General features: G+C 53.4%; 1 protein-coding gene across 41 annotated transcripts; it reads right to left on the reverse strand.

Moving 5' to 3' along the window:
- Positions 1-307: 307 nt before the first annotated feature.
- ZNF335 (zinc finger protein 335) lies at positions 308-24,940 on the reverse strand. Of its 41 annotated transcripts, XM_074005415.1 has the most exons (29): positions 24,859-24,940; positions 23,946-24,196; positions 22,166-22,406; positions 20,684-20,761; positions 20,120-20,425; positions 19,880-20,020; positions 17,739-17,885; positions 15,861-16,113; positions 15,596-15,773; positions 14,238-14,350; positions 12,711-12,729; positions 12,463-12,579; positions 12,296-12,372; positions 12,055-12,215; positions 11,055-11,287; positions 9,686-9,779; positions 9,455-9,549; positions 5,617-5,685; positions 5,392-5,489; positions 4,261-4,372; positions 3,810-4,184; positions 2,120-2,262; positions 1,886-2,040; positions 1,631-1,734; positions 1,465-1,542; positions 1,139-1,222; positions 986-1,051; positions 822-903; positions 308-732 (listed from the first exon to the last, which is right to left on the reverse strand). In XM_074005415.1, exons 2-29 carry the CDS (start codon positions 24,144-24,146, stop codon positions 605-607), a joined length of 3,948 nt encoding a protein of 1,315 aa, XP_073861516.1. In that variant the 5' UTR covers positions 24,147-24,196; positions 24,859-24,940; the 3' UTR covers positions 308-604. The 41 variants fall into 41 exon arrangements, 13 of the variants coding, with proteins under 13 accessions (XP_073861516.1, XP_073861515.1, XP_073861512.1 ...); XR_012419446.1 differs by having other exon boundaries at positions 1,631-1,779; positions 5,392-5,651; XR_012419459.1 differs by having other exon boundaries at positions 4,261-4,423; positions 5,392-5,651.
- Between the last annotated feature and the right edge of the window lie 1,376 nt (positions 24,941-26,316).

Below are 26,316 nucleotides of genomic sequence, written 5' to 3' on the forward strand. Positions count from 1 at the left end.
ATCCCCACAGTGAGCAGACAGCTAGGTGTGCCTCACAGTCGAGGATCAGGAGAGCAGCCTCAGGGGCCCTGTAGGCACAGAGCGCATGCTCCCTAGGGCCCAGGGAGGAAGCAGGTCTGAAGGTGTTTGCTGGGGCTCTCGCTGGTTCAGCCGTCTCTCTCATTGCCAGGTCTCTGCAGCAAGGGTCTGCCCTGCTGGTGGATCACTGGACTGAGAGAGGCAGGGCAGGGCAGGTCATGCTGTGGAGCCACACAGCCTCCAAAAGATCTGGCCTGGTTCAGGCTGCAGCAGCAAGCAGACAAAGTAAGCTGTTCAGGACTGGACTCCAGTCCCTTTATTGAGACTGAGAGGCCAGTGGGTCCACCCAAACAAAAATAAATTTCTATCCCAAAGCCTGCCTGCAGGCTGGGGCACCCAGCACGTCTTGGCCGGGGCCCATGGCTGCCCCTAACCCCAACAGCACAGGTCTGGCTCCCTAGGAATGAGAGGATGCTGGCTGTCCAGTATCTGGAGATGCTAAATGAAGAGGGAGGTGAGTCCTGGTGGCCCCCCACCCCCGGGAGGGCTGGCCTCAAATCCAGGATCTGTGTCGGGCCCTCAGGGCTCAGTCATCGGCCAGGGTGATGACGTCGTACTCGATGCCCTGGTGCTGCAGCTGTTGAATGTGTTCAGGCACTGCCTCCTCTGTGCCAAACAGGCCTTGGGCTTGGGCCATGGCAGCATCAGCCACTGCTGCCAGGGGAGGGGAAAGTATGGTGAGCTAGAGGCTCAGGAGCTGGGTCCAAACCCAGCCCTGTGCTCCTCAGGGTGCAGCTCCATACCTGTGACAGCCGAGTGTGCTGCAGCCTCAAGTTGAGCCTGTGTGACAAGCTGCTGGCCTGGGGACACAGGCACATACTGGATCTGGAGGGGAAAAGCTGATAAGATGCTGGCCTGCAGAAACCCTGCCTGTGCCCCAGGTCTCCCTGTCCTCCCAGGGCCCTACCTGGGACTCCTGAAGGAACGGGGCTCCTTGTTCATACTGGATGTGTGTGATCTGGCCCTCCTGTACCTGCAGAGAGGAAGCCAAGCTGTGATTCTGGGAAGAGGTCATGCAGCCCTTCACCACACCCCACCCTCATCCCAGGGTGTGGTCTACCTGGATGTGATGGCCCTCGGGGACCACAACATATTCCTGGGGGAGCAGGTGCTGGACACCATCCTGGGAGATGATATACTGCACCTGTGGGCGGGGGGGGAGGGTGGCAGTGGTGGCAAGGAGGCAGGTGCTGAGGCCTCGTTCTCCAGGAGCTCAGCTAAGAAGGCAGAGTGGAAGACTAGGAATAGCCACCAGCAACAAAGCAGTTGTTGGCAAGCATGGACCCCAGGAGGGGTGGTTTGGAAAGTATCATTCCTCCCCAAGGTGGGTCTTTGTTTGGGAGGGTAGGTCACAGCTAAGGGCATCAACAGTAGGTAGCAGCTCACCTGGTTGTCGGAGGTCACCAGGTGCTGTACGGTCTGGCCATCTGCTGTGGTGATCTCTTGGATGTAGGTGGCTTCCTCCTGCCAGGACCAAGCCAGCTCTAGCCTCATTTCTCTACCCCAACCCCTGCCTGTCACTGGCCAGAGGGCCCCCAGTCCTGACTCTTACCTGATTGGTCACTGTCTGCTCCTGGGCAACGATGATATGTTCCTGGCCCAGTGCCTGCTGTAGCCGCTCTGGGCCCAGGACCCCGTGACTGGACTGGAGTGCAGCTGGGCAGAGAGGAGAGGATGCTCACACGTGAGGTCCAGGAAAACCTGCAATGCCCCAGCCTCTACTGTGCCCAGAGGTGCCTTTTGGGGCAGTGGCCCAAGTCTCTGGATCTACCCTGGTGCCCACCCTGTGGCCCCAGGGGCAGCTCACTGTGCAGGGTGGCCAGTGTTTCGTCATCACTGTTCAAGATGATGGTCTGGGTTGGGGTCTGGGTAGCAGCCCGGGCTGTAGGGGTTCCTGACTTCCTCCCATCAGGACTGTGCAGCCGCTGGATATGGAACTTGAGGTGCCCGTTACGGTTGAAACTGAAGGGGATGAAAGGTGGCTCAGGTTAGCCCCATCATACATGCCCAGCGGTCCCCACCCATCGGTATGTGGCCTCACCGCTGCCCGCAGAGGTGGCACGCAAAAGGCTTCTCCTTGGTGTGAGTCAGCATGTGCCGCCGCAGGTCCTTCTTATTCTTGGAGGCGAAACTGCACTGGCTACACTGGTGGGGCCGCAGGCTTGAGTGCTGCGCCATGTGCGCCTGCAGAGGGCAGAGTTGGGGGCATCAGCTGGGTCAGGACAGATGGCAACAAATCCCCAGGTTCCTGCCGACAGCTGGTCGGGGAACCAGGCAAAGCGGACCTGGGAAAACCAAAATCCTATGTACTAACAAGAAGCTGGGTAGAAAGGCCAAGCCAGATCCACATCTGGTGCTGCTGTGTCCTAAAAGTGAAAGGCCATAGGTTCGATCATTATTAGGTCAATTGGAAAATTTCAGTTTACCCATATGTAACTTAGAGGTGTTGGATGAGGGGACCTGTGCAGGTCCCATCGGGCTTTTTTTTTTTTTGAGACAGAGTTTTGCTCTTGTCACCCAGAGGTGGATTGCAGCGGCGTGATCTCAGCTCACCGCAACCTCTGCCTCCTGGGTTCAAGCAATTCTCCTGCCTCAGCCTCCCGAGTAGCAGGGATTACTGGCATGTGTCACCACGCCTGGCTAATTTTGTATTTTTAGTAGAGACTAAAATAGTAGAGACATTTTCTCCATGTTAGGCTGGTCTCAAACTCCCGACCTCAGGTGATCCACCCGCCTCGGCCTCCCAAAGTGCTGGCATTACAGGCATGAGCCACCGCGCCTGACCTGGGCCCTGATTTTCTAGGGTTGAGGCCTGCCTGATGGAGCCTCCACCTCTGCATCTGTAGGGGTGGGGCTCTAGGCCCTGCTTCCCTCTCTGACCTCTGGGGAGGATGCAGTGCGTGACTGGATCTGAAAACTGGAAATCCTCAGGCAAACAGGGAGGCCCCAAGCTGGGCTATGAACCTGCCCACTAGCCTTCTCCATGGTGGCTCCCCAACTACCTCAAACTTCTGTGCCCTCAGTATTCTAGACAAGTGGTCCCCAACCTTTTTGGCACCAGGGACTGGTTTTATGGGAGATAATTGTTTCACGGCATGTGCAGGGTGATGGTTTTGGGATGAAACTGTTGCACCTCATCATCAGATACTACTTAGATTCTTATAAGGAGTGTGTGATCTAGATCCCTTGTATGCACAGTTCACAATGGGGCTGTGCTCCTATGACACTCTAACGCAGCTGCTGTGACAGGAAGTGGAGCTCAGGCTAATGCTTGCCCACCTGCCGCTCACCTCCTGTGTGGCCTGGTTCCTGACAAGCCATAGATGGCTACTGGTCTGTGGACCAGGGGTTGGGGAACACTGTTCCAGACGTTCAAGTCTCCCTAGCCATGCCTCTGTCTCACACCTCTGTGCCTTTGCTCTTGGAGGCCCAGCTTGGCCATCCCTCCTGTGGCATTTTCCCCAGCACACTCAAGTTCAAATGACTTGCTCTCTGCACCCTTGGTTCACACTCGGAATACTGTCTGGCATTAGTCACATTGTGTCTGGTTTGCCTCCCCACCAGACCAAGCTCCCTGAGAGCTGGGACCTTGCTGAGTCATCTCTGACCAATCTTATCCACTCGGGGGCTGGGGCAAAGGATCTGGTTTGAAAGGGCACTCATTAAAGGTTTGTTATACAAATGTGCGGCCCAATGAATGACAGCAGAGACACAGGAGCGCCAGCACCTACCCGGACCTCGGGCCACTGGCGGGCACTGAAGGGGCAGTCGGGGCACTTGAAGGCACCAGGCCCAGCATGGGCCCGCTTGTGACTCTCCATCTCAGCTCGGCCAGGGAAGGCCTCGGCACAGATCTTGCAGGAAAACTTCTTTGATGCTGCAGTGGCTGCACACGGCGGTGAGGGGGGCACTGCCAGGCCCAGGGCTTTGCTGGTTGCAGGAGGTGGGGAGGCAGAGCTCGGGGGGTCCCCTACACGGTGGGTGTTGGCTGGAGATGGAGGCTCAGGGCCATCTCTAGGCAGCCCCCCACACTGCAGCAGGGGCCATTTGGCACCAGAGGCCAGAGCATCCGGACTTGGGAAGGAGATGGAGCCATCTGCGGTGAGCTGTGGAGAGACAGGGAGCATGAGGTGCTGAGAAGGGGAGGGAGGTAGAGGAGTGGTTGGCATCCCCAAGCCTCACCTCAATGTGGTGCAACTGGGTACCATCAGTAGCCATGATGTAGTGGGTGCCAGCTTCTTTTAGGGTGTCACTCACAACCACAGTCTGGGCTGCCTCTCCTGAGGGTTCCTCGCTGTGGGCACGGAGAAGGTTCTAGGAGAAGATGGAGGGCCACAGGAGCCCCCTTCCCCAAGCAACAGGCATCAACTGAGGGATGACTGTCACCAAAGATGGACTCAAGTCAGAAGGGCCTAGGGTTCAACTGTGGCTCTGCCCTGTTACCAAATGACCCTCTACCGTCTCTCTTGTAAATGATTACAACTCAAGCATAGGTCCTTCTCAAAAACGGGTCATCCTTGTCCTCCTTGGTAAACATGGCAAGGTGGGGGGCACACAGTGAGGCAGAGAGGTCCAACCCAAGTCTGGCCAAGTTGAGCAGGACAGGGGGACCAGGCCAACCAGTAGCAAATGGTGAATCCACCACTAGGAGATAGTGGAGGAGGCAAGGCTAACAAGGACCTGCTGCCTAAGAGTAGAGAGCAAATGCTGAGACTGGCTGCCCAGGTGCTGGCCAAGGGCATGGGCCCGGGGATCCTGACTCCCAGCCCAGCTGAACAATTTGGCACTTGGATTCAGGGCTTCCTCAGATGGCCTAAGAGTTTGGTGAACATAAACATGCCTGCCCAAGCTCATTCATTGTAGGGAAGCCAAGTGCAGGAGCCAGGCCTCAATGCTGGTAAAGAGGCCTGAGCTGCTTTGGAATGTCAGAACTGGAGAACACCTGGGATCACTCAAGAAGAGCACTTGGCATGGGAACCAAAGGGACCAGGGTTCAAATCTAACCTACTGCGTGTGTGGTTTCAGGCTGGTCACTTAACCTCCCTGGCCCATTTCCTCATTTGTAAAACAAGGGAAATCTGGATCTCATGGGAATGGCTTAGGTCCCATCATGACTGCCAAGTGCTTGGAACATGTAAGTGGCTAAAAAATGGTAGCTCTTGACCTCCTGAGAAGGGTAGACTCCACCACCAATCACTTGATGTGTACTGGGATTTTTGCCTCCTGCCAACTAGGCTTGGGTGGGGCCCAAATCGAACTGACCGACCACACCTACAAAAAGCCGAAAGGGGCCTTGCAGGCAGCAGGTCTCACCTGTAAGGTGTGCCAGGAGCTGATGTCCCCTCCTCCATAGGGGGTGCCGTGATGACACTGTAGCCAGTCCCACCAAATGGACCAGGTGCCAGGGTGATCTGTGGTAGGTCAGGAGGGCCTAGCTGGCTCTCGGCTGCCGCACCGCCCCCCGGCTCTGCCACATGGAGGGTGACCACCTGTGGAGTGGCACCTTCAGGGGAGGGCTGCCCACCAGGGGATGCTAACCCTGCTTCCATGTCCTCCGACTTCACCACGGCCACCTGCAACAGCACCAGGGGGCAGGATGGGAGGCATCTGTGGCAGAGAAGCAGGTATGCAAGATGCGTCTCCCATCTCAGTGTCCCAGATGCACCCACACACTCTAGTCAGACCAGTACTGCCACCGCTCATTTGAATAATCCAAGTTCTTTCTAAAATATACTCCGGCTTTCCAAATCCCACTCAGCAACTGGAAATAGACCAACGGGAATAGGGCAGAACAGTTGTGCCCCCCACAAACATTCGGCAATGTCTGGAGACATTTCTTATCACAGCAGGAGGGGGATGGTACCAGCATGTAGTGGGGAGAGGCCAGGGATGCTACTGAACATCCCATAATGCACAGAACTGCCCCACCACACAATAGTATCTGCCTCAACATGCCAATAGTGCTGCAGTCAAGAAATACTGGGGATAACTGACACTTAGAAAAAAAGCTCCAGTGTACATCTTATTCTATAGTCGGCTTCAAATGGGTTGAAGATTAAAATGTAATAAATAAAACTTTAAATATATTAAAAGAAAATGTAGGTAAGTATTTTAGAATTGGGGTGGGGAGATTTTTCTAATCATGACAATAGAAAAACACATACAGGACACAAACGGGTGCTTTAGAAAAGGAATACAATGGTCTCTGAACATACAGAGAGAAGTTCAATATCATTTACGGTCACACAACTTTTTTTTTTCTTTGAGACTGGGTATTGCTCAGGCTGGAGTGCAGTGGTGTGATTATAGCTCACTGCAGCCTCAACCTGCTGGGCTCAAGCGATCCTCCCACCTCAGCCTCTCAAGTAGCTGGTACTACAGGCATTCATTGCCACACCTAATTTTTTTTTTTTTTTTTTTTTAAGAGACAGGGTTTCACCATGTTGTCCAGGCTGGTCTCAAACTCCTGGACTCAAGCAGTTCTCCTGCCTCGGCCTCCCAAAGTGCTGGGATTACAGGTGTAAGATTGGTAAAGATTTATAAAGACAGGCCTGGCATGTTGGCTCACGCCTGTAATCCCAGCACTTTGGAAGGCCGAGGCGGGTGGATCATGAGGTCAGGAAATTGAGATCATCCTGGCTAACACAGTGAAACCCCATCTCTACTAAAAATACAAAAACTAGCCGGGCCTGGTAGCGGTGCCTGTAGTCCCAGCTGCTCGGGAGGCTGAGGCAGGAGAACAGTGTGAACCCGGGAGGCAGAGGTTGCAGTGACCCGAGATCGCGCCACTGCACTCCAGCCTGGGCGACAGAGTGAGACTCCATCACCACCCCACCCCGCCAAAAAAAGATTTATAAAGATGGATAATACCCAGTGTATTGGCGTGAATGCAGGAAAATATACCCTACTGGTGGCCATGTATACTGGCATATCTTTTTACAAGGCTTCGCACCATACCCTCTGACCCACTAATAATTCTTGTAGGAGGCTTTTAAAAAATACTACAAAAATGTTGGCTGGGCACGGTTGCTCACGCCTGTAATCCTGGCACTTTGGGAGGCCAAGGCAGGCAGATCACTTGAGGTCAGGAGTTTGAAACTAGCCTGGCCAACATGATGAAACCCTGTCCCGACTAAAAATGCAAAAAAGTAGCCGGGTGTGGTGGCATGCACCTGTAATCCCAGCAAGTCAGGCAGCTGAGGCAGGAGAATCATTTGAACCCAGGAGGCGGAGGTTGCAGGGAGCCAACATCACGCCACTTCACTCCAGCCTGGGTGACAAAGTGAGACTCCATCTCAAAAAAAAAAAAAAAAAAAGGCCGGGCGCGGTGGCTCACGCCTGTAATCCCAGCACTTTGGGAGGCCGAGACGGGTGGATCACGAAGTCAGGAGATCGAGACCATCCTGGCGAACACAGTGAAACCCCGTCTCTACTAAAACTACAAAAAACTAGCCGGGCGAGGTGGCGGCGCCTGTAGTCCCAGCTACTCGGGAGGCTGAGGCAGGAGAATGGCGTAAACCCGGGAGGCGGAGCTTGCAGTGAGCTGAGATCCGGCCACTGCACTCCAGCCTGGGCGACAGAGTGAGACTCCGTCTCAAAAAAAAAAAAAAAAAAAAAAAAAAAAGTTTATGAGCACTGAAAATATATGTACAGTGAAGCACTGCTTGAATCAATATAAAATGAAAGAACCCCAGCCAATAAAGGACTAAACTATAGCTGAGAACATCCATGTGATGGAATGATACAGAGATGCAAGATGTAGATCTTAGGAGAATGAGGGTAACTGCAGGTGCTGGCCAGGCCATGCATCACACGCTGTTAAGTGAAAGATGACGCTGAGAAGCAGCAATAATGTGATCCCAATTTTTAAGGAACAAAGGTCTAGGTGTTAGTATGAGCACGAACAAAGCCCTGAAGAAATTCTTCTGAACCCATTTACTGGGTATCTGAGGGGAGGGGAGAAATGCCAAGGACTTTCACCTTTTACTGAAACATTTTCTAATGTTCATTTTCTTTCTTTTTTTTTTTTTTTTTTTTACATGGAGTTTTGCTCTTGTTGCCCAGGCTGGAGTGCAATAGTGCAATCTGGGCTCACTGTAACCTTTGCCTCCCAGGTTCAAGTGATTCTCCTGCCTCAGCCTCCCGAGTGGCTGGGATTATTACAGAGATGTGCCACCACACCCAGCTAATTTTGTATTTTTAGTAGAGACGGGGTTTCTCCGTGTTGGTCAGGCTGGTCTTGAACTCCTGACCTCAGGTGATCCACCGACCTTGGCCTCCCAAAGTGCTGGGATTACAGGCGTGAGCTACCATGCCAGGCCCGTTTTGTTTTTTACAAGCATGTGCTTTTGTAAGCAGAAAAACTACCACATGAGATTGGCATGGGAACAGGAAACAAATCAATAGAACAGAACTGAAGCCTAGAAACAGATTCCTACATATTTGGGAATCTAGTATATGAGAAGGAGGACACTTCAAACCACAGGGGAAGATACCACACCGGATGACTTCTGGAAAAAAAATCCATCCCTACCTTTCTGCATACATCAGAAATAAATTCCAGATGGAGTAAGATTAAGTGTAAAAAAATAAACCCTAAGAAAAAAATATAAATGAATGTTTATATAATCTTGGGATACAAGCTGGAGGAGTCTTTCTAGGGATGACACCAAAGACAAAACTATAAAAGACTGATAAACTTTCCTATCTAAAAATGTAAAACTTCTATATACCCCTAATTGCCATGAACTAAACTCTACGAACATTTCTGGAATTTATCATTTTAAAAACACTCTCCATCTTCTCATGAGGCTAAGAAACAGGAGGGGCTAATAAACTTCCCTCTGCCTTGGAGACCAGGCCAGATGTGAAGTGGGGGGCAGGGAGGGGCAAAGGTGCGGAACTTTGGGGAGGTGCAGGAACCAAGACCCCTGGAACTCAAGAGAATGGTCTGATCTGGAGGAAGCCCTGGGGTCTGCAGGCTGTGGGAGGTGTCCTGGAATGAGGGCACTCTTTTGGATGGAAAAGCTAGTTCAGACCCCTGTGGGGGCACCCACAGGCACATGGTGGCTGCAGAGGTGGGAGGAAGACAAAACAAGAACAGGGCCCAGATGCCACAGGGGCAGTGTGTACTGTTCCACCTGGCAGGTCACCAGTGGTTCCGGAGAATGGACGGGAGACCCCGTGGCCTCCCTGGCAAAGCCTGTTCCTCTCTGTGTTTGCCCACCAGACTTCAGCGGATCTGTCTCCTCCACTACCCTGGAGTTCCCAAGGGCGGGGCAGCTCTGATACACTGTTGTCCTCTAGTCCCAGTGTCCAGTGCAGGGCTGGGTACCTGTGGAAGCTGGGAAGGGGAACAGGTTCCCAGGTAACTCACCTGCAGGGCTGTGCCCCCCAGTTCCCGCTGGGCACTCATGTTCAGCAGAAGATCCAAGGCTGTCTGCGTGGCCATCGCTGTCGACTCCTCGGCTCCTGGGTGGGGTGGGATCTAAGCCTGACAAAGTGCTAGAAAACTGGCACCCAATACCACCCCCTCTCCATCTTCCAGCCACCACCAGCACGCCTGCCCCTGCCCCACTCAGAGCTCCTGTCCTCCCACAGAGCTCACCTTGCTGGTAGATGATGGTGGCGCCGCCCAGGGTGTCAGGACAGAGCAGTGAGGGAGCCTCAGATGACTGGAAAGGTGTCGCCTCTGGGGGTATCTATGGGGTGGACATATGCCCACACCTGAGAGGGGCCGGCCCAGATTCAAGTGCCATTTACCAAGCGCCTCTGATCTGCCAAACATTTTACATCTGTTGGCTTGTTTTATCTTCATAACCACTTTTCTTTTTTTTTTTTGGAGACAGAGTCTCCCTCTATCATGCAGGCTGGAGTACAATGGCACAATCTCGGCTCACTATAACCTCTGACCCCTGGGTTCAAGTGATTCTGGTGTCTCAGCCTCCTGAATAGCTGGGATTACACGTGCCCGCCACCCGGCCCAGCTAATTTTTATATTTTTAGTAGAGATGGGGTTTCTCCATGTTCGTTGGCTGGTTTCAAACTCTTGATTCAAGTGATCCACCCGCCTCAGCCTCCCAAAGTGCTGGGATTACAGGCGTGAGCCAGGACACCCAGCCCATAACCACTTTTCAAAATATACCAGCTCAGTGCTACAGATGAACCCACTAAGGCTCAGAGAGGTGAAGTGGCTGGCCAAGAATCCCACTCCTAATACATAGCAGGGTGAGGGCTTGAACCCATGACTGTGTGATTCCAGGGCCTGTGATCTACCAGCATGTCATGTGGTCCATGTTTCTGGGGATACTGTGTCTGCTCACATGGCAGAGACTGCTAGCTACCTATCCTGAATCCGTCCTCCTCTTCCTTCTTGCTAATAGAACTCTGATTTTCACCAGGGTGGCAATGTACCCAGCTCCAAGACATTTCTCAGCCTCCCTTGCAGCTAGGTAAAGTGTGGCCACATGACTAAGCAACGATCTTCAGGTGAAGTTCATGAGGAATGACGGATAGATGGCAGATATCCTTTTTGCCTCTCCCCCATCCCTTCCTCCTGCTTCCTGCCTGGGATGTGGCTGGGAAGGCTGGTGCTCCTGCAGCTATACCGGACCATGAGGCAACTACAAAAATGAAAGTCATAGGCCTAAGATGACTGGGCAAAGATATGGAGAGCTTATTCCCTTCTGACTGTATAATCACCACACCAGCCCTAGACTGCTGACCTGTGGAATTCTCGTATAAGACAGAATAAAAAACTGTGGTCACAGTTAAGTTACTAGTATTTCCATTCTCTATTACTAGCACTAGAAAGCCACCCTTACTCTAAGCTTAGGGCTCGCATATGTTTGACTCAGCAAGTCTTTACCACAGGCTCAAGAGGCAGGTATTATTCTGTTGCACCTCAATGTGCAAATGATGCTGGGGTTGGGAGAAGCGGCCTCACTCTGTCATCCTGACCCATGCCCTGACCTTACCTCAGGAGGTCCTGGGGAGCTGGGAGGTGGTCCAGGGGCCACACTGTGCTGCTGCTTCAGCTCCTCAATCTGCTGCAGAGAGAAGAAGGGGCGACGGCGGGAGGGGGGCTCCTCAGGGTGGCGCCTCCCCCATTCCTCGAAGCTGCTTGCATGTCGGCACCGTACGTGCAGGCGTAGGTTCTTCTTGTGCCGTGTGCTGAAGTGGCAGTACTCACAGGCGAAGGGCTTGGCCCCTGGAGGCACATGTTGGGGCAAGCTTAAGTCTGTCCATCCCTAGCCTACCCCCTCCAGGAATCCTTTCTTGATCCTAAGGATCTCTCCAACTGACTCACTTCCAGAGATTCATTCCCATATGCTGGCGAACACATGCCACTGTCTGTTCTGGTAGCCCAGGACAGAAATGAATCAAGGCTGCCCTCTGCACTCAACAGCCTTCCTGTGCATGCCTATTTGAAAGGTCATGTGACTACAAGCTCCTCCTGCGGGTCATCACAGGACTCTGGCTAACGGAACCCCTGGCTCCTTTTCTCTAATCGCCCTAGTGTGCTGACCAGGTAGCTAAGCACCAAAGAAACAATGTTTGCAGTGCAGCTTCTGTGGGCCAAGCCAATGGCATTGCTTCTGCAGCTTCATCTGCCAAGACAGGGCCTAGAAGAGCCTCCTCTCCAGCCCCAGTGCCAGCACACACAGGGCTCAAGGAACAAATGGAGCTTACTTTCATCATAGTCATATGGCAGGCACTTCTGATTCCCCCATTTCATAAATATGGAAGGCTCAGAGAGGGCAAGTGACCGGCCCAGAGCCATCTAGAGAACAACTGGCCAAGCGGGCACCTGGGCTCAGGTTAGGGTAAATACGCCCATGGGAAACTCTCTTTACACTTGAAGCACTTGGGCTGTTCTGTGGCTACTGAGGGGGAAGAGGATGGGAGCTAAGCCTCTGATCAGGGGCAGAGGGAGCTGAGGGCTGGTGAGTGGGACTGGGGTGCACCCAGCCTGACCTGTGTGCTTAACAGCCACATGGGACAGCAGGAAGTCCTCTCGGAAGGTGCGGTACGGACAAAAGCTGCATTTGAAGGGCTTGTCACTGACGTGGGACAACTGGTGGTTCAGCAGTGCCTTCTTGTCTTCACAAAGGAACTCACAGAACTCACACTTGAACCTGGAGGCAGTTAGAGGGAGGGAAGCTCAGTGATGCGCTGGGGACTGCTCCCGTCCCCAGGGGCCTCCGAGGGGATGTACCTGCGGTTGGCAACAGCCTGGATGTGTGTGAGCAGGTGCATTTTGAAGGTGTAGCGCTTCTTAAAGGACTTTCCACACTGTGAGGGGTGAAGAGCAGTGAGATGGCGATCACCCTCCATTACCCAGGGAAGGCCCTCCTCCCAGCCCCAGCCCTGGCTCCCACCCACCTTGTCACACATATGGGGCTTCTCAGTGCTGTGCGTCTTCATGTGCTGCGTGAGTCTTTTCTGCATGGGGTACACACGGCCACACACAGGGCAGGGGAAAGAGCTCAGCTTTGGAGTCTAGGAAGGCATAAGAAGGGGCCAGATGGAGAAAGAAGGGGAGGAGGGAGGATAAAACCTCCCCTCTCGTCCCCACCTCCACAAACAACCCCCAGGCAGGCTCCCTTCCCAGGCCAGCACCCCAGACTCACCGGATCTGGCCTCTTCTTCCTGGGGGGAAAAGGCCGAGGAGTTAGACCAGGGTTTCCCCAAACGCACTTTAGACCCTCTCACACTGAACAGACCCAGTCTCAGCTCTGAGCCTACTCCCTGCCAAGGCCCCTTTCTTTTAGAACAGTGCTTCCCTAGCTGGAGTTCACTGGGGAAAATGCTAAGAGGCACGCTGAGAACAACATATTCTGCACTCAAATATATTTGTGAAATGGTACATTCTTTCTCTCTATCAATCACAAAGTGTTATTTGCATATTAAAAGCTCTAAGGATCAGTTAAGGCCAGGAGTTTGAGACCAGCCTGTGCATAGCAAGACACTTTCTCTACAAAAAGAAATTAATAAATAATAAAAAATTAGCTGGGTGTGGTGGTTAGCACTTGTAGTTCCCAGTTACTCCAAAGGCTGAAGCAGGAAGATCGCTTAAGCCGGAAGATCACTTAAGCCTGGGAGGCCGAGGCTGCAGTGAGCTGTAATTGTGCCACTCCACTCCAGACTGGGTGACAGAGTGAGACTCTGTCAGTCAGTCAATAAAAGCTCTAAGAAATTCGGCAGGAGGCTGGGCGCGGTGGCTCAAGCCTGTAATCCCAGCACTTTGGGAGGCCGAGACGGGCCGATCATGAGGTCAGGAGATCGAGACCATCCTGGCTAACGCAGTGAAACCCCGTCTCTACTAAAAAATACAAAAAACTAGCTGGGCGAGGTGGCGGGCGCCTGTAGTCCCAGCTACTTGGGAGAATGAAGCAGCAGAATGGCGTGAACCCGGGAGGCGGAGCTTGCAGTGAGTTGAGATCCGGCCACTGCACCCCAGCCTGGGCGACAGAGCAAGACTCCGTCTCAAAAAAAAAAAAAAAGAAATTCGGCAGGAAAGAGGTGTTGAACAGCTCTGCAAGCTGGTGATCCTACACTAATCTTACCTGGCCACAGAACCCCCCTTTTTTCTTTTCATTTTAAAAAAAGAAACCTCAAAGCATCTTGAGCTGGCTTTTCCACACACACAGCTGGAGCTGTCCCAGGGGATCTGTCTCCAACTTCTGCTCACACACCACCTCTCATGAAGCGAACTCCTACCTGAAGCTCCAGATCGACTTATAATCCTGTGAGCAATCATTAGGTGCCTAAGAACTTTTGTTTCTCTCTCTCAGGTGCACTCTCAGCCCTGTGAGAGATGAGGAGGATCTGGAGTCCAGAAGATCTTGGATCATTTAGTGAACTTCTTTAGGTACATAATTTCCTTCAATCCCCTCAACAATTGCCCCCATTTGATGAGAAACTAAAGCTCACAAGAGGTAAGAGGCTGAGCTGGGGACCTCAAGGTCCTGGTACTGTCCTGTTCTAAGCCAAATGATCTGGGGTGAACTGCCTTTCTGCTCATGCCCGTAGTGTGCAGCAAATAGGGCTGGCTCAGAGCAGCAGTGCGGTAAGTGGGAACCATGGTTATCCTGGGCCTCCACTGCCCCACTCCACCTGGCGTCTCTCGCCCGGGTCCCTCCCACCCCCATACTGACCGGTCTCGGCTGTGCACAGCGGCGTGCCGAATGACGTCCTTCCGGTAGACACTGGTGTAGCTGCACTCGTCACACTTGTAGGGCTTGCTGCCCACGTGGTTGAACATGTGCTCCTGGGAGACAGACAAAAGGATAGTGGGCTGGGGGTTGGCCTCCTCTCCCATCCCCGTCCCTACCACACCTGTGGCCACAGCCTTAGGGTTGCTGCAGGAGCAGCTCACAGAACACAGGCGTGTGGACAACACACCCCGATGCAAGGGTCAAAGCCTAGGAAGGCCCAGGGACTCTCCCCAGCGAGAGCACCCACTCCGTGCTGGCTCACAACTTGACAGAGGAACCTAAGTCTCAGGGTGGAGGCACCTTGTGATGGCAGAGCTTGGAGCTGAAGGCAGGCAGCATGGCGCCACAGCCTCCACCTCTCCCACTGTGTCACAGGACATCCTCTCTGCAGAACCCAGAGAACAGCCCAAAGCACAGCGTGCACAGAGCACAGGGGCTCGTTCTGACCACCATGCCTGAAAGTACCCTCTCCCACAGCTGCCAACTTGCACATTGGCCAGGCCGAGCCACGGTTTCCTGGGTCAGTAAAATGGGACTATGGACACCTACGACTTCACTGGGCTGCAACAAGGATTTAATTATCCAGTTACTGCATAAAAGGCTCAGGGCTGCTGCAGGCCACGTGGTAGCTTGCGTTAAGGAGAAAAAGGAACCGTGGTTTTTTTTCCCCCGCTCTTGTTGCCCAGGCTGGAGTGCAGTGGTGTGGATCTTGGCTCACTGCAACCTCTGCCTCCCAGGTTCAAGCGATTCTCCTGCCTCAGCATCCCGAGTAGTTGGGATTACAGGCATGCACCACCATACCCAGCTAATTTTCTATTTTTAGTAGAGACGGGGTTCCTCCATGTTGGCCAGGCTGGTCTCAAACTCCCGACCTCAGGTGATCCACCCGCCTCAGCCTCCCAAAGTGCTGGGATTACAGGCGTGAGCCACTGCTCCTGGCCTAAAAGGAACGCTTTTCTTGAGACACATGACTGCCATCTGCTGGAAATCTTTCTAACACATGGAATCAGATGAAAACAGTTTTACGGCGTCTGTGGTGGCGAAGATATGCTGCCGCTGTGCACTGTGCTGCCTGCAAAACTGCCCGCTGCAGCCTTCCCAGCACCTCCCCACATTCCTGCAGGCTCTGAGGAGCTGAGCGTTCTTCAGTGCACCAATGAGCCAGACACGCATCCTGAAGAGCAGCAGGATGGTGAGCCAGGATGCTCTGTGACTCCATTCTCCCTCAGTGGCACCAGCTGGCCTTTGCTTGCCTTCTTCACCCTCCCATGAGCCCCAATCCTCTTTGGCTCCCGCACCTTGAGAGAGGACCAGCGGCGGGAACGATAGCTGCACTGCAGGCACTTGAAGAGCTGGGGATCGCCAGCCTCATGGGAGTTGACATGGAAGCGCAGGTCCTCGTGGGACAGAAAGCGAGAACCACAGATGCGGCACAGGAAGGGCCTCAAAAGCGGTTTGGGCGACTTGTAATAGTACCTGCAGGAAGAGGGTGTTGGGGAAAGGTCTGGTGGGGTTGGTGGCTTAACCACACACCTGCCCCACCCTCACCTCTGCTCCACATACTTGCGGTATTTCTTGCCTAGGAAGCGCCTGGAAGGTCGACCTCGGCGCCGGGGTGGAGTGTCATGCTCATCCGGGCAGGAGGGAGCTGCATTCTCTGCATCTGACTGGCTCACACCAGCTTCCACAGGGGTCCTGCTTGCCTTGCCCATGGCCACCAGGTGTCCTGGGCCTGAGGAGCTGGGAGCCTCGGGATCCTGTGGCTCTGGAGGGCTCTGTCCACTCTGGGAACTCACTAGAGGCTCTCCTTCCACACCTGCCATGGACATGCCAGGTCACAAGCCAGCCACTGACACACCAGGACAGACGTGGACAAGTGGGCCAGAGGCCAGCCAAAATATCCTCCTACCCAATCATCACAGACCACTGATGGGTGCATCGAGTCACATGACACAGACAGCCTTTGGTTAGAGGGCAGCGTGGATCCTACCGCCCAAGAGCCGACATTCTGTCAGCATGGTAGGACCTGGCCTGGATTAGAGCAGCGGCGAGAGCTGGGACTTTCCAGTCAGGAGACCTGGGTTCCAGGCACAGCTGTCACTGATGTGCTGTGCACCCACAGGCAAAGCCATTCCTTTCCCGGAGTCTCATTTGCCCCATTTATCCAAGGGAGGCCAGAATGGCAGCTTTGGTGACTTCACAGAACATTCTAAGGCTTGGAAAGCAACAGCAGTGCTTTAACACTGGCATTCCCTAGGGAGGTCAGGCAGCTGGCGAGGGCTGATGGGAGGGAAGGAGGGAGAAGACGTGACTTCCGTGCTTGCAAACCATTTGAAGTTTGGACGATCTAAATCTGTTACCTCTTCAAAAACATCGACAGTATTTAAATATTAAATATGTACTAGAAAAATTAACAATACAGACAATGCAGGTAACATTCTGTTTCTTGACTGGGTTATACAGGTGCTTGGTTACACAGATGTGTGCACCTTGTGAAAACTCATTGACCTAGGCAGAATATGTGTAACTTTCCGTACATATATGCCTCAGTAAAAAGGCCTTTTTGAAATAGAAACTAAAGAATAAAATAGGCCAGGTGCGGTGGCTCACACCTGTAATCCCAGCACTTTGGAAGGCTGAGGTGGGCGGATCACCTGAGGTCAGGAGTTTGAGACCAGCCTGGCCAATATGGTGAAACCCTGTCTCTACTAAAAAATTAGCTGGTGTGGTGATGGGCGCCTGTAATCCCAGCTACTCAAGGCTGAGGTACGAGAATCGCTTGAACTTGGGAGGCGAGGGTTGCAGTGAGCCGAGATCATGACACTGCATTCCAGCCTGGGCAACAGTGAAACTCCGTCTCAAAAACAAATAATAGTAATAATACAACAATTCTCCAACCATAAACAGCTGCCATTGTACTCTTTTGTGTGTATTTAACCCTTAAGCAATCCTAATAAGCATGCTGCTATAACCTCCATGCATAAATAAAGGGACTGGAGATTTAAGCTCCAAGTCACACAGACTGCAGGCGGCAGAGCCGGTGCTCACACCACGGCTGGGTCCTTCCTGTCCCCCAGCCATTAATGCTCTGAACCAGGGCTCCTCTGATAGTCCCAGGCCTCAGACTGACTTCTCTCTTCTTATTTCAGTCATATTTAAAATTTATCTTATTCATTCAGTGATAAAGACCCAAATTTCTCTTTTGCTATGACAAATTGTGGTGAAAAGCATTTCCATAAAGCTGAGATAGATTCCTGAGTCAAGGTTTCTTGAGCTTGAGTCTTTGAGGGCTTTCCCCTTTCCCAGGAGGCCTGCAGGTGACCTGGTTTGAGACAGCTGCCCTGCAGGGCACACTCAGTCCCCAGAACTCCACAGAGACAAGCAGGGAGTGAGGCCACTCCTGACCCACCCACACGAGCCCCTCCCAAGACCAAACCTCACCATCTGGGAGGTCTGAGCTCTCCAGGCGGGGCAGCTTCCGTGGTCGGCCAGGTCTCCTTCGGGGCCTTGGGGTACTAGGAGTGGGGCGCTGGAGCCGAAGCTGCCGGCCTCGGGGCTCATCCTCAGCTGGATTATAGTCGCTATCCTCTGTGGGGGACAGTAAAGTTGGTGAACAGTGGCAGGACCTGCCCTTTCAGCCCTAACCCCCTTCCCAGCTCACTTCCCCACCCCTGTGTACACTCCTCCTCCGAGCCTACAGTGATGCTTCCTCCAGAAAGCCCTCCTGGTCTCCTTTGGCTGACTTGGCGTTTCTGCCCTGAGCCCCTGAAGTTCTTTCTCTACCCTTCCTGGCACCTACCACTAGCTCATAAAGCACCTTCATGTGAATAGGGAAAAGGCACCCCTTCCTCCAGACAGTGTACAGCCAGTTAGAAAAAAGTTGAAATAAACATTAAAGTCCACAAACTCTACGGCGGCCCTATCCAAAACAGCTGCCATCGGCCGTTATGTAGCTATTGAGCCCTTGAAATATGCCTAGTCCAAACTGAGATATAATTAAGTATAAAATAATAAATTTCAAAAAATTGGTATTAAAAAACTCACCAACAATTTTATTTATTTATTTTTTGCATTTTTAGCAGAGACGGGGTTTCACCGTGTTAGCCAGGATGGTCTCGATCTCCTGACCTTGTGATCCGTCTGCCTCAGCCTCCCAAAGTGCTGGGCTTAAAGGCGTGAGCCACCGTGCCCGGCCAAAACACCAATTGTTATAATGACAGCATACTGAAATATTTTAGGGCCAGGCACAGCAGCTCACACCTGTAATCCCAGTGCTTTGGAAGGCTGAGGTGGGAGGACTGTTTGAGGACAGGAGTTTAAGACCAGCCTGGGCAACTCAGCAAGACAATTTCTTGGCTGGGCGCAGTGGCTCAAGCCTGTAATCCCAGCACTTCGGGAGGCCGAGATGGGCATCCTGGCTAACACGGTGAAACCCCGTCTCTACTAAAAAATACAAAAAACTAGCCGGGTGAGGTGGCGGGCGCCTGTAGTCCCAGCTACTCGGGAGGCTGAGGCAGGAGAATGGCGTCAACCCGGGAGGCGGAGCTTGCAGTGAGCTGAGATCTGGTCACTACACTCCAGCCTGGGCGACAGAGCAAGACTCCATCTCAAAAAAAAAAAAAAAAAAAAAAAGACAATTTATTTTTCTTTCTTTCTTTTTTTTTTTTTTGAGACGGAGTCTTGCTCTGCCACCCAGGCTGGAGTGCAGTGGCACGATCTCGACTCACTGCAAACTCCACCTCCCAGGTTCAAGTGATTATCCTGCCTCGGCTTCCCAAGTAGTTGGGATTACAGGTGCCCGCCACCACACCCAGCTAATTTTTTGTATTTTTAGTAAAGACGGGGTTTCACCATGTTGGCTAGGCTGGTCTTGAACTCCTGACCTCATGTGATCCGCCTGCCTCAGCCTCCCAAAGTGCTGGGATTACAGGAGTGAAACACCACGCCCAGTATTTCTTTTTTCGTTTTTTTAAGACAGGGTCCCGCTCTGTCGCTAAGGCTGGAGTGCAGTGGCACAATTACAGTTCACTGCAGTCTTGACCTCCTGGGCTCAAGTGATCCTCCCAAGTAACTGAGACTACAGGCACATACCACTCCGGCCTAATTTTTGCATTTTTCATAGAGATGGGGTTTCACCATGTAGTCCAGGTTGGGCGACCCCGTTTCCACAAAAACTAAAAAACTAGCCAGGCATGCTGGCAGGCATCTGTAGCCCTAGCTACTCGGGAGGCTGAGATGGGAAGATGGCTTGAGCTCAGGAATTCAAGGTAACAGTGAGCAACGATCATGATGCTACACTCCAGCCTGAGCAACAGGGCGAGGACCTTCTCTCACACCTTTATTTGTATTCTATTTCTGTGGTGCAATTGTGAACAGGGCCCCCTGTGCTCTTTTCCAGTGTGCAGCCTGCACAACTGTACACAAAGGTCCTGGTCCCAGAGCACAACCTCCTCTGTCTTATACTGGAGGGACCTATGGATATGTCTCTGCCAGTCCCCCTTTACTGGCCCTCCAAGTGAAAGCTCAGTGAGTATGTCTAGATGGGCGTAGGGATGGCAGGCCTAGAAACCATGGTGGCCTACCCTCTAGGTCATCAATGGCTCCAGCGTCTACAATGTCGTCATCGTCCTCCTCCTCCGGTCCCTCTTCCTCTTGGGTCTTGGTGGAGGTGCTCCACTTCCGTAGACGTCCTTTTTTACCAGATGCTGCTGTGGCTGCTGCTACTGGGGGTGGGGGGAGGGTAAGACAAGCTTGCCATGTCTGGCTCCCAGCACCCCACCCCCACCCATGCAGTCCAAGCAGGTAGGCTGCTACTGAGGCACCTGGACGGAAGTGGCGCTCCCGCATGTGGCGCAGCAGTGTGGCCTTGGTGCTGCTCCGGTACTGGCACATCTTGCACTTGAACTGCTGCACCACCACCACCTCCATCATGGCCTCCAGGCTCTGCAGGTCTGGTTCTTCAGCACCAGAGGCTGGAGGCAGCTGCACCGGGGAGCTGGGCCCACCCTGTGCCTCCTCAGGTGGCTCCAGGCATGTGGATGTGGATGTGGGGCCATCTGCCAGGGCCTCAATGGCTGCCAGGCTGTGGGCCAAGGTGGAACTGGACATTGGTGATGTCATGGGGGCTCCTAGGGGTAGGTGAGGCAATTGGTGGGCGGTTACATGGAGGGCAGCACTGGCCGTGAGCTGTAGCTACCCCTCCTAGGCAGACCCAGGGAGTGCAGAACCAAATTCCCCACCAGAGGCCACCCGGTCAGTAGGAAAACTGAGACCCAGAGCCGTGGATACCCTGCCAGGGCCACAGAGGAAATCCGCAGCAGAGCCTGTCCTCATCTATCCCCCTGCCCACTGCAGGTCTTCCCTGATTCTGGCACCCGGGGTCTTACCATCATCTGGGCCCTGCAGGATCAGGTACCTCGTGGTCTCGGCCCCGCCATCCTCGGCACTGGTCACAGTGATGCAGCCTGGGCAGAGTTGGGGAAGGGTCACACCTCCTGGGGAGGGGTTCCCAGCAACAGGCCCACCCCCATGGGCCCCACTTTGGTCTGTGAGCAGGGCTGGTCCACACTCATTCTGGCTCCCATGTGTGACTGCAAACCAGCTGTGTCGCCCCCTGAGCCTCAGCTGACTTCCTTGGCAGGGCTGTCTGGAGGTCTAGTGTGACAAGCTGACTCAGCAGCTGGCCCACACTTACACAAGATGCCACAGCTACACCAGCTGCCCAGGCTTTGACCACCAAACCTGAAAAGTCCTCCTTCCTCTCCAAACTTCTCAAAGTAAAGGACTAGCTCCTGCACCACTTTCTTAGGGCTAGCTTCCCAGACTATCCCAGGGCTTTTTGAGGTACTACAGTCTCTATAAATATCATTAACAAAAAGTGGGTACAGCACCATGTGTCGTGGCTCATGCCTGTAATCCCAATACTTTGGGAGGATGAGGCAGGAGAAGTGCTTGAACTCAGAAGTTCAAGAAAAGCCTGGCCAACCCAGCAAAAAGGTGGTGTGCACCTGTAATCCCAGCTACCCTGGAGGCCAAGGCAGAGAATCCCTTGAGCCCAAGAGTCTGAGGTTGCAGCGCACTATGATTGCACCACTGCTCTCTAGCCTGGGTGACACGGCTTTCGAGTCAGACTGTCTGAGCTCATGGCCTGACACCCTACACTGCTTGCTGGTGACAGTGGGTAACTTATGTATGTCCTCAGTGCCTCACATTTTTCTTTTTTTTTTTTTTTTTTGAGACGGAGTCTCGCTCTGTCGCCCAGGCTGGAGTGCAGTGGCCGGATCTCAGCTCACTGCAAGCTCCGACTCCCGGGTTCATGCCATTCTCCTCCCTCAGCCTCCCGAGTAGCTGGGACTACAGGCGCCCGCCACCACACCCAGCTAATATTTTGTATTTTTTAGTAGAGACGGGGTTTCACCGTGTTAGCCAGGATGGTCTTGATCTCCTGACCTCGTGATCCTCCCGTCTCGGCCTCCCAAAGTGCTGGGATTACAGGCTTGAGCCACCACACCCGGCCTCCTCATATTTTTCATGTGGACTGTGAACATAACATTCTTTACCTTTTGGGGTTATTGGGAGGATTAAATGTGCTACTGTATGTAAAGTTTAGAACAGTCCTGGGCATAAGGTAAGCAATAACAGTTTATATTATTTATTGAGAGTCTGTCGTGTGCCAGGCGCTATGCTGAGAACCTTATCGTGTTGTCTCATTAAATCCTCATTTACCACCGTGAGACAGGGGTGACTGTTTCCACTCTGCACATTCTGCATGGGAAAGTAATCTGCCTGAGTTCATGCAGCTAGGGTGGGCATAGCTGGCTGCAGGACACTGCAGGGAAACCCCTGTGGGGCTCCTCTGCCTGACTCACTCTGGATGAGGTCGGGCCCGATGGTGGACTCGATGATCTTGTCGATGGCTGAGCCCAGGTCCGAGGAGGAAGCTGTGCAGTCGGACACCAGCATGTTGGGGTCTGGGAGTGCACTAGAGTGCACAAGTGCTGGGGGACCGCCTGTCACCCCTGCCACTGGCCCATGGGACACAGACGACGAATCAGGGAGGTAGCCATTAGGCAGGGGGTCTGTGCTCGAGCTGCTCTCGGATACCTCCTCCTGAGGGGCATGAAACAGGGAGGTAAGAAGTTTAGCAGCAGGGTATGGGGCAGGGCAGCCTGCTAACTCCCACCTGCTAGACAGAGCTCTCTGGCCCAAGGACATGGTCAGTGGAGCCGCTCATGCCCTCAGCCCCACTGAGGACCAGTGACAGAGGCCCTCCAATCACAGAGTCCCCCCAGGAAAAAGTCACAGGGTCCCTGGATCTCATCACAGGATACCCCAAAATAAGGGAAGGGACTCCTAAGCCACAGCCAGGGTCTACACCACAGCCAGGGGGAGCTATTGTCATTGGGCTTTTGCATAAATCATTCCCTCTGCCTGAAACTCTTCCCAGCATCACCCTATGGCTAAATCTTACCCAGCCTTCTCACCACCATTTAGCTAGTACCTCTTCTAGGAAGTCAATGCTAACTTTGAGGCCAAGTCAGGACTTCTTCACCCTCAGTGCTGCAGCTGCCTGTGTCCCCAGCACCACACCACTGTGGGGTTCATCGTGCCTTGTAACAGCCTCCCTGCCAGACTGTGCCCTCCACAAGGGCCTGGAACAAACTTGTCTTTTCCCCTGCTGTATCTCCAGGGCCCAGCACATGCTGAGCACATGGTAGGCCCCCATCTCTGCTGAACTAATGAAACCCCAGGACCCCAAAGTGATGACCACTGCTGTAGACTTCTATCACGTGATATACTGAATATGATCACTATCTTGCAGATAAGAATGGCTAAGACATGTATTGAGTGCTTACAATGTGCTGAGCACTGTTTTAATTATTAGCTTTGCATATGTTAATTTATTTCATCCTCACAAAAACTCTATGAGGCAGGTCTATTTACCATTCCCACTTTACAGATGAGGAAACAGAGCTAGATGTTGGGTAGCTTGCTCAAGATCACACGGTTTGGAAGTGGCACAGCCAGGAGGAGACGGTTTACAAAATGTTTGCAAGAGGATGTCTGGTGGGAGCTCACAAGCACCTTTGAAAGCAAGTATTTCTGCTCTACTTTAGCCAGGAGACTGAGGCTCAAAGAGGTCTCCCAGTAAACTGGGGGCAGGACCCGGTCTTAACCCAGGACACCTGCCCTTTTTTTTTTTTTTTTTTTTTTTTTCCGGTAGAGATGAGGTCTCGCTATGTTGCCCAAGCTGGTCTCCAACTCCTGGGCTCAAGTGATCCTCCCACCTCAGTCTTCCAAAGTGCTGGGATTACAGGCAACGAGCTACCACGCCTGGCCTAGACATCTGCCTCTCAAAGTGTGAGGGCTGTGGGTACTATAGTAGCTAAGACCACAGCCTAGATTTGAATCCTGGCTCTGTCTGCACTCGGTACCTCGGCATCCTTTTCTATAAGATGTGGAGAAAAATGGTATGTGTCTTAGAAGGTATGAAGCCCCCATTTTAGGGGCTTGGCTTGGTGCCTGGCTCACAGTAAACCAGAAACACCAAGTATTAGCTACAAACAAGCCTTGCTGTTTCCTCTTGGCTGTCAGGCACTGATGCTCGCGGTCCTTGCCTCCACCCACGCCGTCCAGCCCGGTCCATACCTGAGAGCGGCTGCCGCGGTCCGAGCTTTGCCCCACGCCAGAGTCATCGGCCTCTGCCTGCCCCGGGGCGGCCGCGGCGTCGCTGCTGTCGGCCGACACGGCTTCCGAGGTGCCCACATCCAGGCCGCTCTCAGAGGGCTCCTCGGGGGGGCCAGGCCCAGGGGCCGCGTCGCTGCTGCTCTCCACCTCGTTCTCCTCCATCGGATCAGCGGGCTGCCTGACAGCGTGGCGTAGGGTCTGGGGACTTCACTCTGCGAAGAGAGGTGACCGTGGCTGGAACAAGTGGGCCATCTCCCCAGCCCCGGCAACCGCAGCCCACCCAGCTGCACCCCTGCGCCCATTTTGCAGATGCAAAAACTGAGTCTCCGACGGGGCGGGGCTTCCTGGTGTGTTGCGAGGGGAGCTCGGGACAAACTTGACGGAGAAGCTGTGCTTCCCAGGCTAAGGCCCTTCCCGTGAGGGTGGTCAATGGCTGGTAATCTTGACCCTTTCCCTCGCCCCCACGATTCTCGTGGAGCGTTTCTCTCTGTGAGTCCTATCCGGGCTCCGTGGTTCAGCCCTTCAGCCCCCGCGTCCCCCCGGGTTGCAGGGTCGGTGGTACAGCCCGCTGGCCCCCTGGGTCAGTGGTTCGCTCCCCCCGGGTTCCCCTGTGGAGGGGGCTGACAGCGACGGTCTCGGGGCCTGGCGACTTGGGGCTGTCCCCGGCGCTGCCTGTGCTCCAGGCCCGACGCCATCTTGTGGTGGCGCCGGGTTTCCGCTCAGGCAAGTGCGAGAGCGACTAAAGGGCCTGGGACCCCGGGGCCCTGTTCGGACAGCCCCGCCGGCCCGGGAACTCGCCTCCGGGTAACCTCGCAGTGTGACCTCACTCCACGGCAGGGTACGGTGGGGCCGCCTGACTCTACCCGAAGCTCACCTGAGGCTTTTGTAGCCACGTTCCTCTCTGACTCCGGCATCGACGAGGTCGCCATCCTCTTTCCCCCGCTGCGGAGGAACCCATCGGCCTATTGTAGGCCGGAACTACTTCTCCCGCTGGCCCCGGGAAAAACACATTTTCAGTGTTCCGGAAGGTCGCTCCGAGGCCTCAAAACCATAATCGGGTCTGAAGAGACTCTGAGATTTTATACGTCGGCTAGTATTTGGCATGGGGCCCACTATGGGTTGGGGACTACTTTATCTCCTGGCGGAGTGTTACATAGGAGTGGTTGTGACGTCATTCTGGGTCCCTTCCTGGGCCGCAGGGTTGGGCGAGGCGAATGCGGGCCCAGCTCTCTTGGGGCGTGGCTCCCGATGGCTTGGCCGCGCCCATCCTACAACAGCCTTGAAGAGCGGTGGCCGCGGGTGGCTTTGGCTTGGCAAGAGAGGAGTTTATGTTGTCAGTCATTTTACTTAACTCATGACCTATTACTTAGCGCGCTTCTGCAGCCTAGTCGATCTCTGTCCGTTAGGTTTGATGTGTTTTGTTGTTGTACAGATAGGGAAACTGAGGTGTGGGTATGGGAAGGGCTGGTCCAAAATCACATCCAATGAAGGGGACTCAGGAGCCAAGTACGGATGGCAGGGGTCGGGGAAATGGAGGAAGTTAATGCTTGTCCCTTAGGGTTGTATACATATTTGTTAACATTAATAGAGCTGAGGCCGGGCGCTGTGGCTCACGCCTGTAATTCCAACACTTTGGGACGCCAAGGCGGGAGAATCGCTTGATCCCAGGAGTTCCAAACCAGCCTAGGCAAAAGAGCGAGACCCCATCTCTACAAAAAAAAAAAAAAAAAAAAAAAAAAAAAAATTAGCCAGGCATGGTGGTGCATGCCTATAATCCTAGTTGCTCCGGAGGCTGAGGTGGGAGGATCGCTTGAGTCTGGGAGGTTGAGGCTGCAGCGAGCCGTGATCACACCACTGCACTTCAGCCTGGGCTACGGAGCGAGACCCTGTTTTAAAAATTAAATAAATACAAGTCAACTACCTATCCTTTAAAAGTGGAGAAAGAAAAAAAAATTTAATTTAAAGTCTGCTAAAGTCTGCTGCCGTTAAGGTATGTCCTTCTTCCGGAATGCCTGAAATGTTACCTTCTGTTAATTAAGACTTTTTTAGCAGTTTGCAGTGGAAGAGCACAAGAGGGAGTAAGGCGCTCTGGTTTTTGTCCCTAAGTCTCTGTAGTTCCATAGGCTATTTTCCTTAATTGAAAGATACAAATTTTGGGGGGAAAAGTCTCAAAAACACTCCTAAACAGGCTGGGCGCGGTGGCTCACGCCTGTAATCTCAGCACTTCAGGCGGCTGAGGCGGGCGGATCACCTGAGGTCGGGAGTTTGAGACCAGCCTGACCAACATGGAGAAACTCTGTCTCTACGAAAAATACAAAATTAGCCGGGTGTG

The sequence above is a fragment of the Macaca fascicularis genome, chromosome 10, assembly GCF_037993035.2.
Source record: "Macaca fascicularis isolate 582-1 chromosome 10, T2T-MFA8v1.1".
Taxonomy (NCBI): domain Eukaryota; kingdom Metazoa; phylum Chordata; class Mammalia; order Primates; family Cercopithecidae; genus Macaca; species Macaca fascicularis.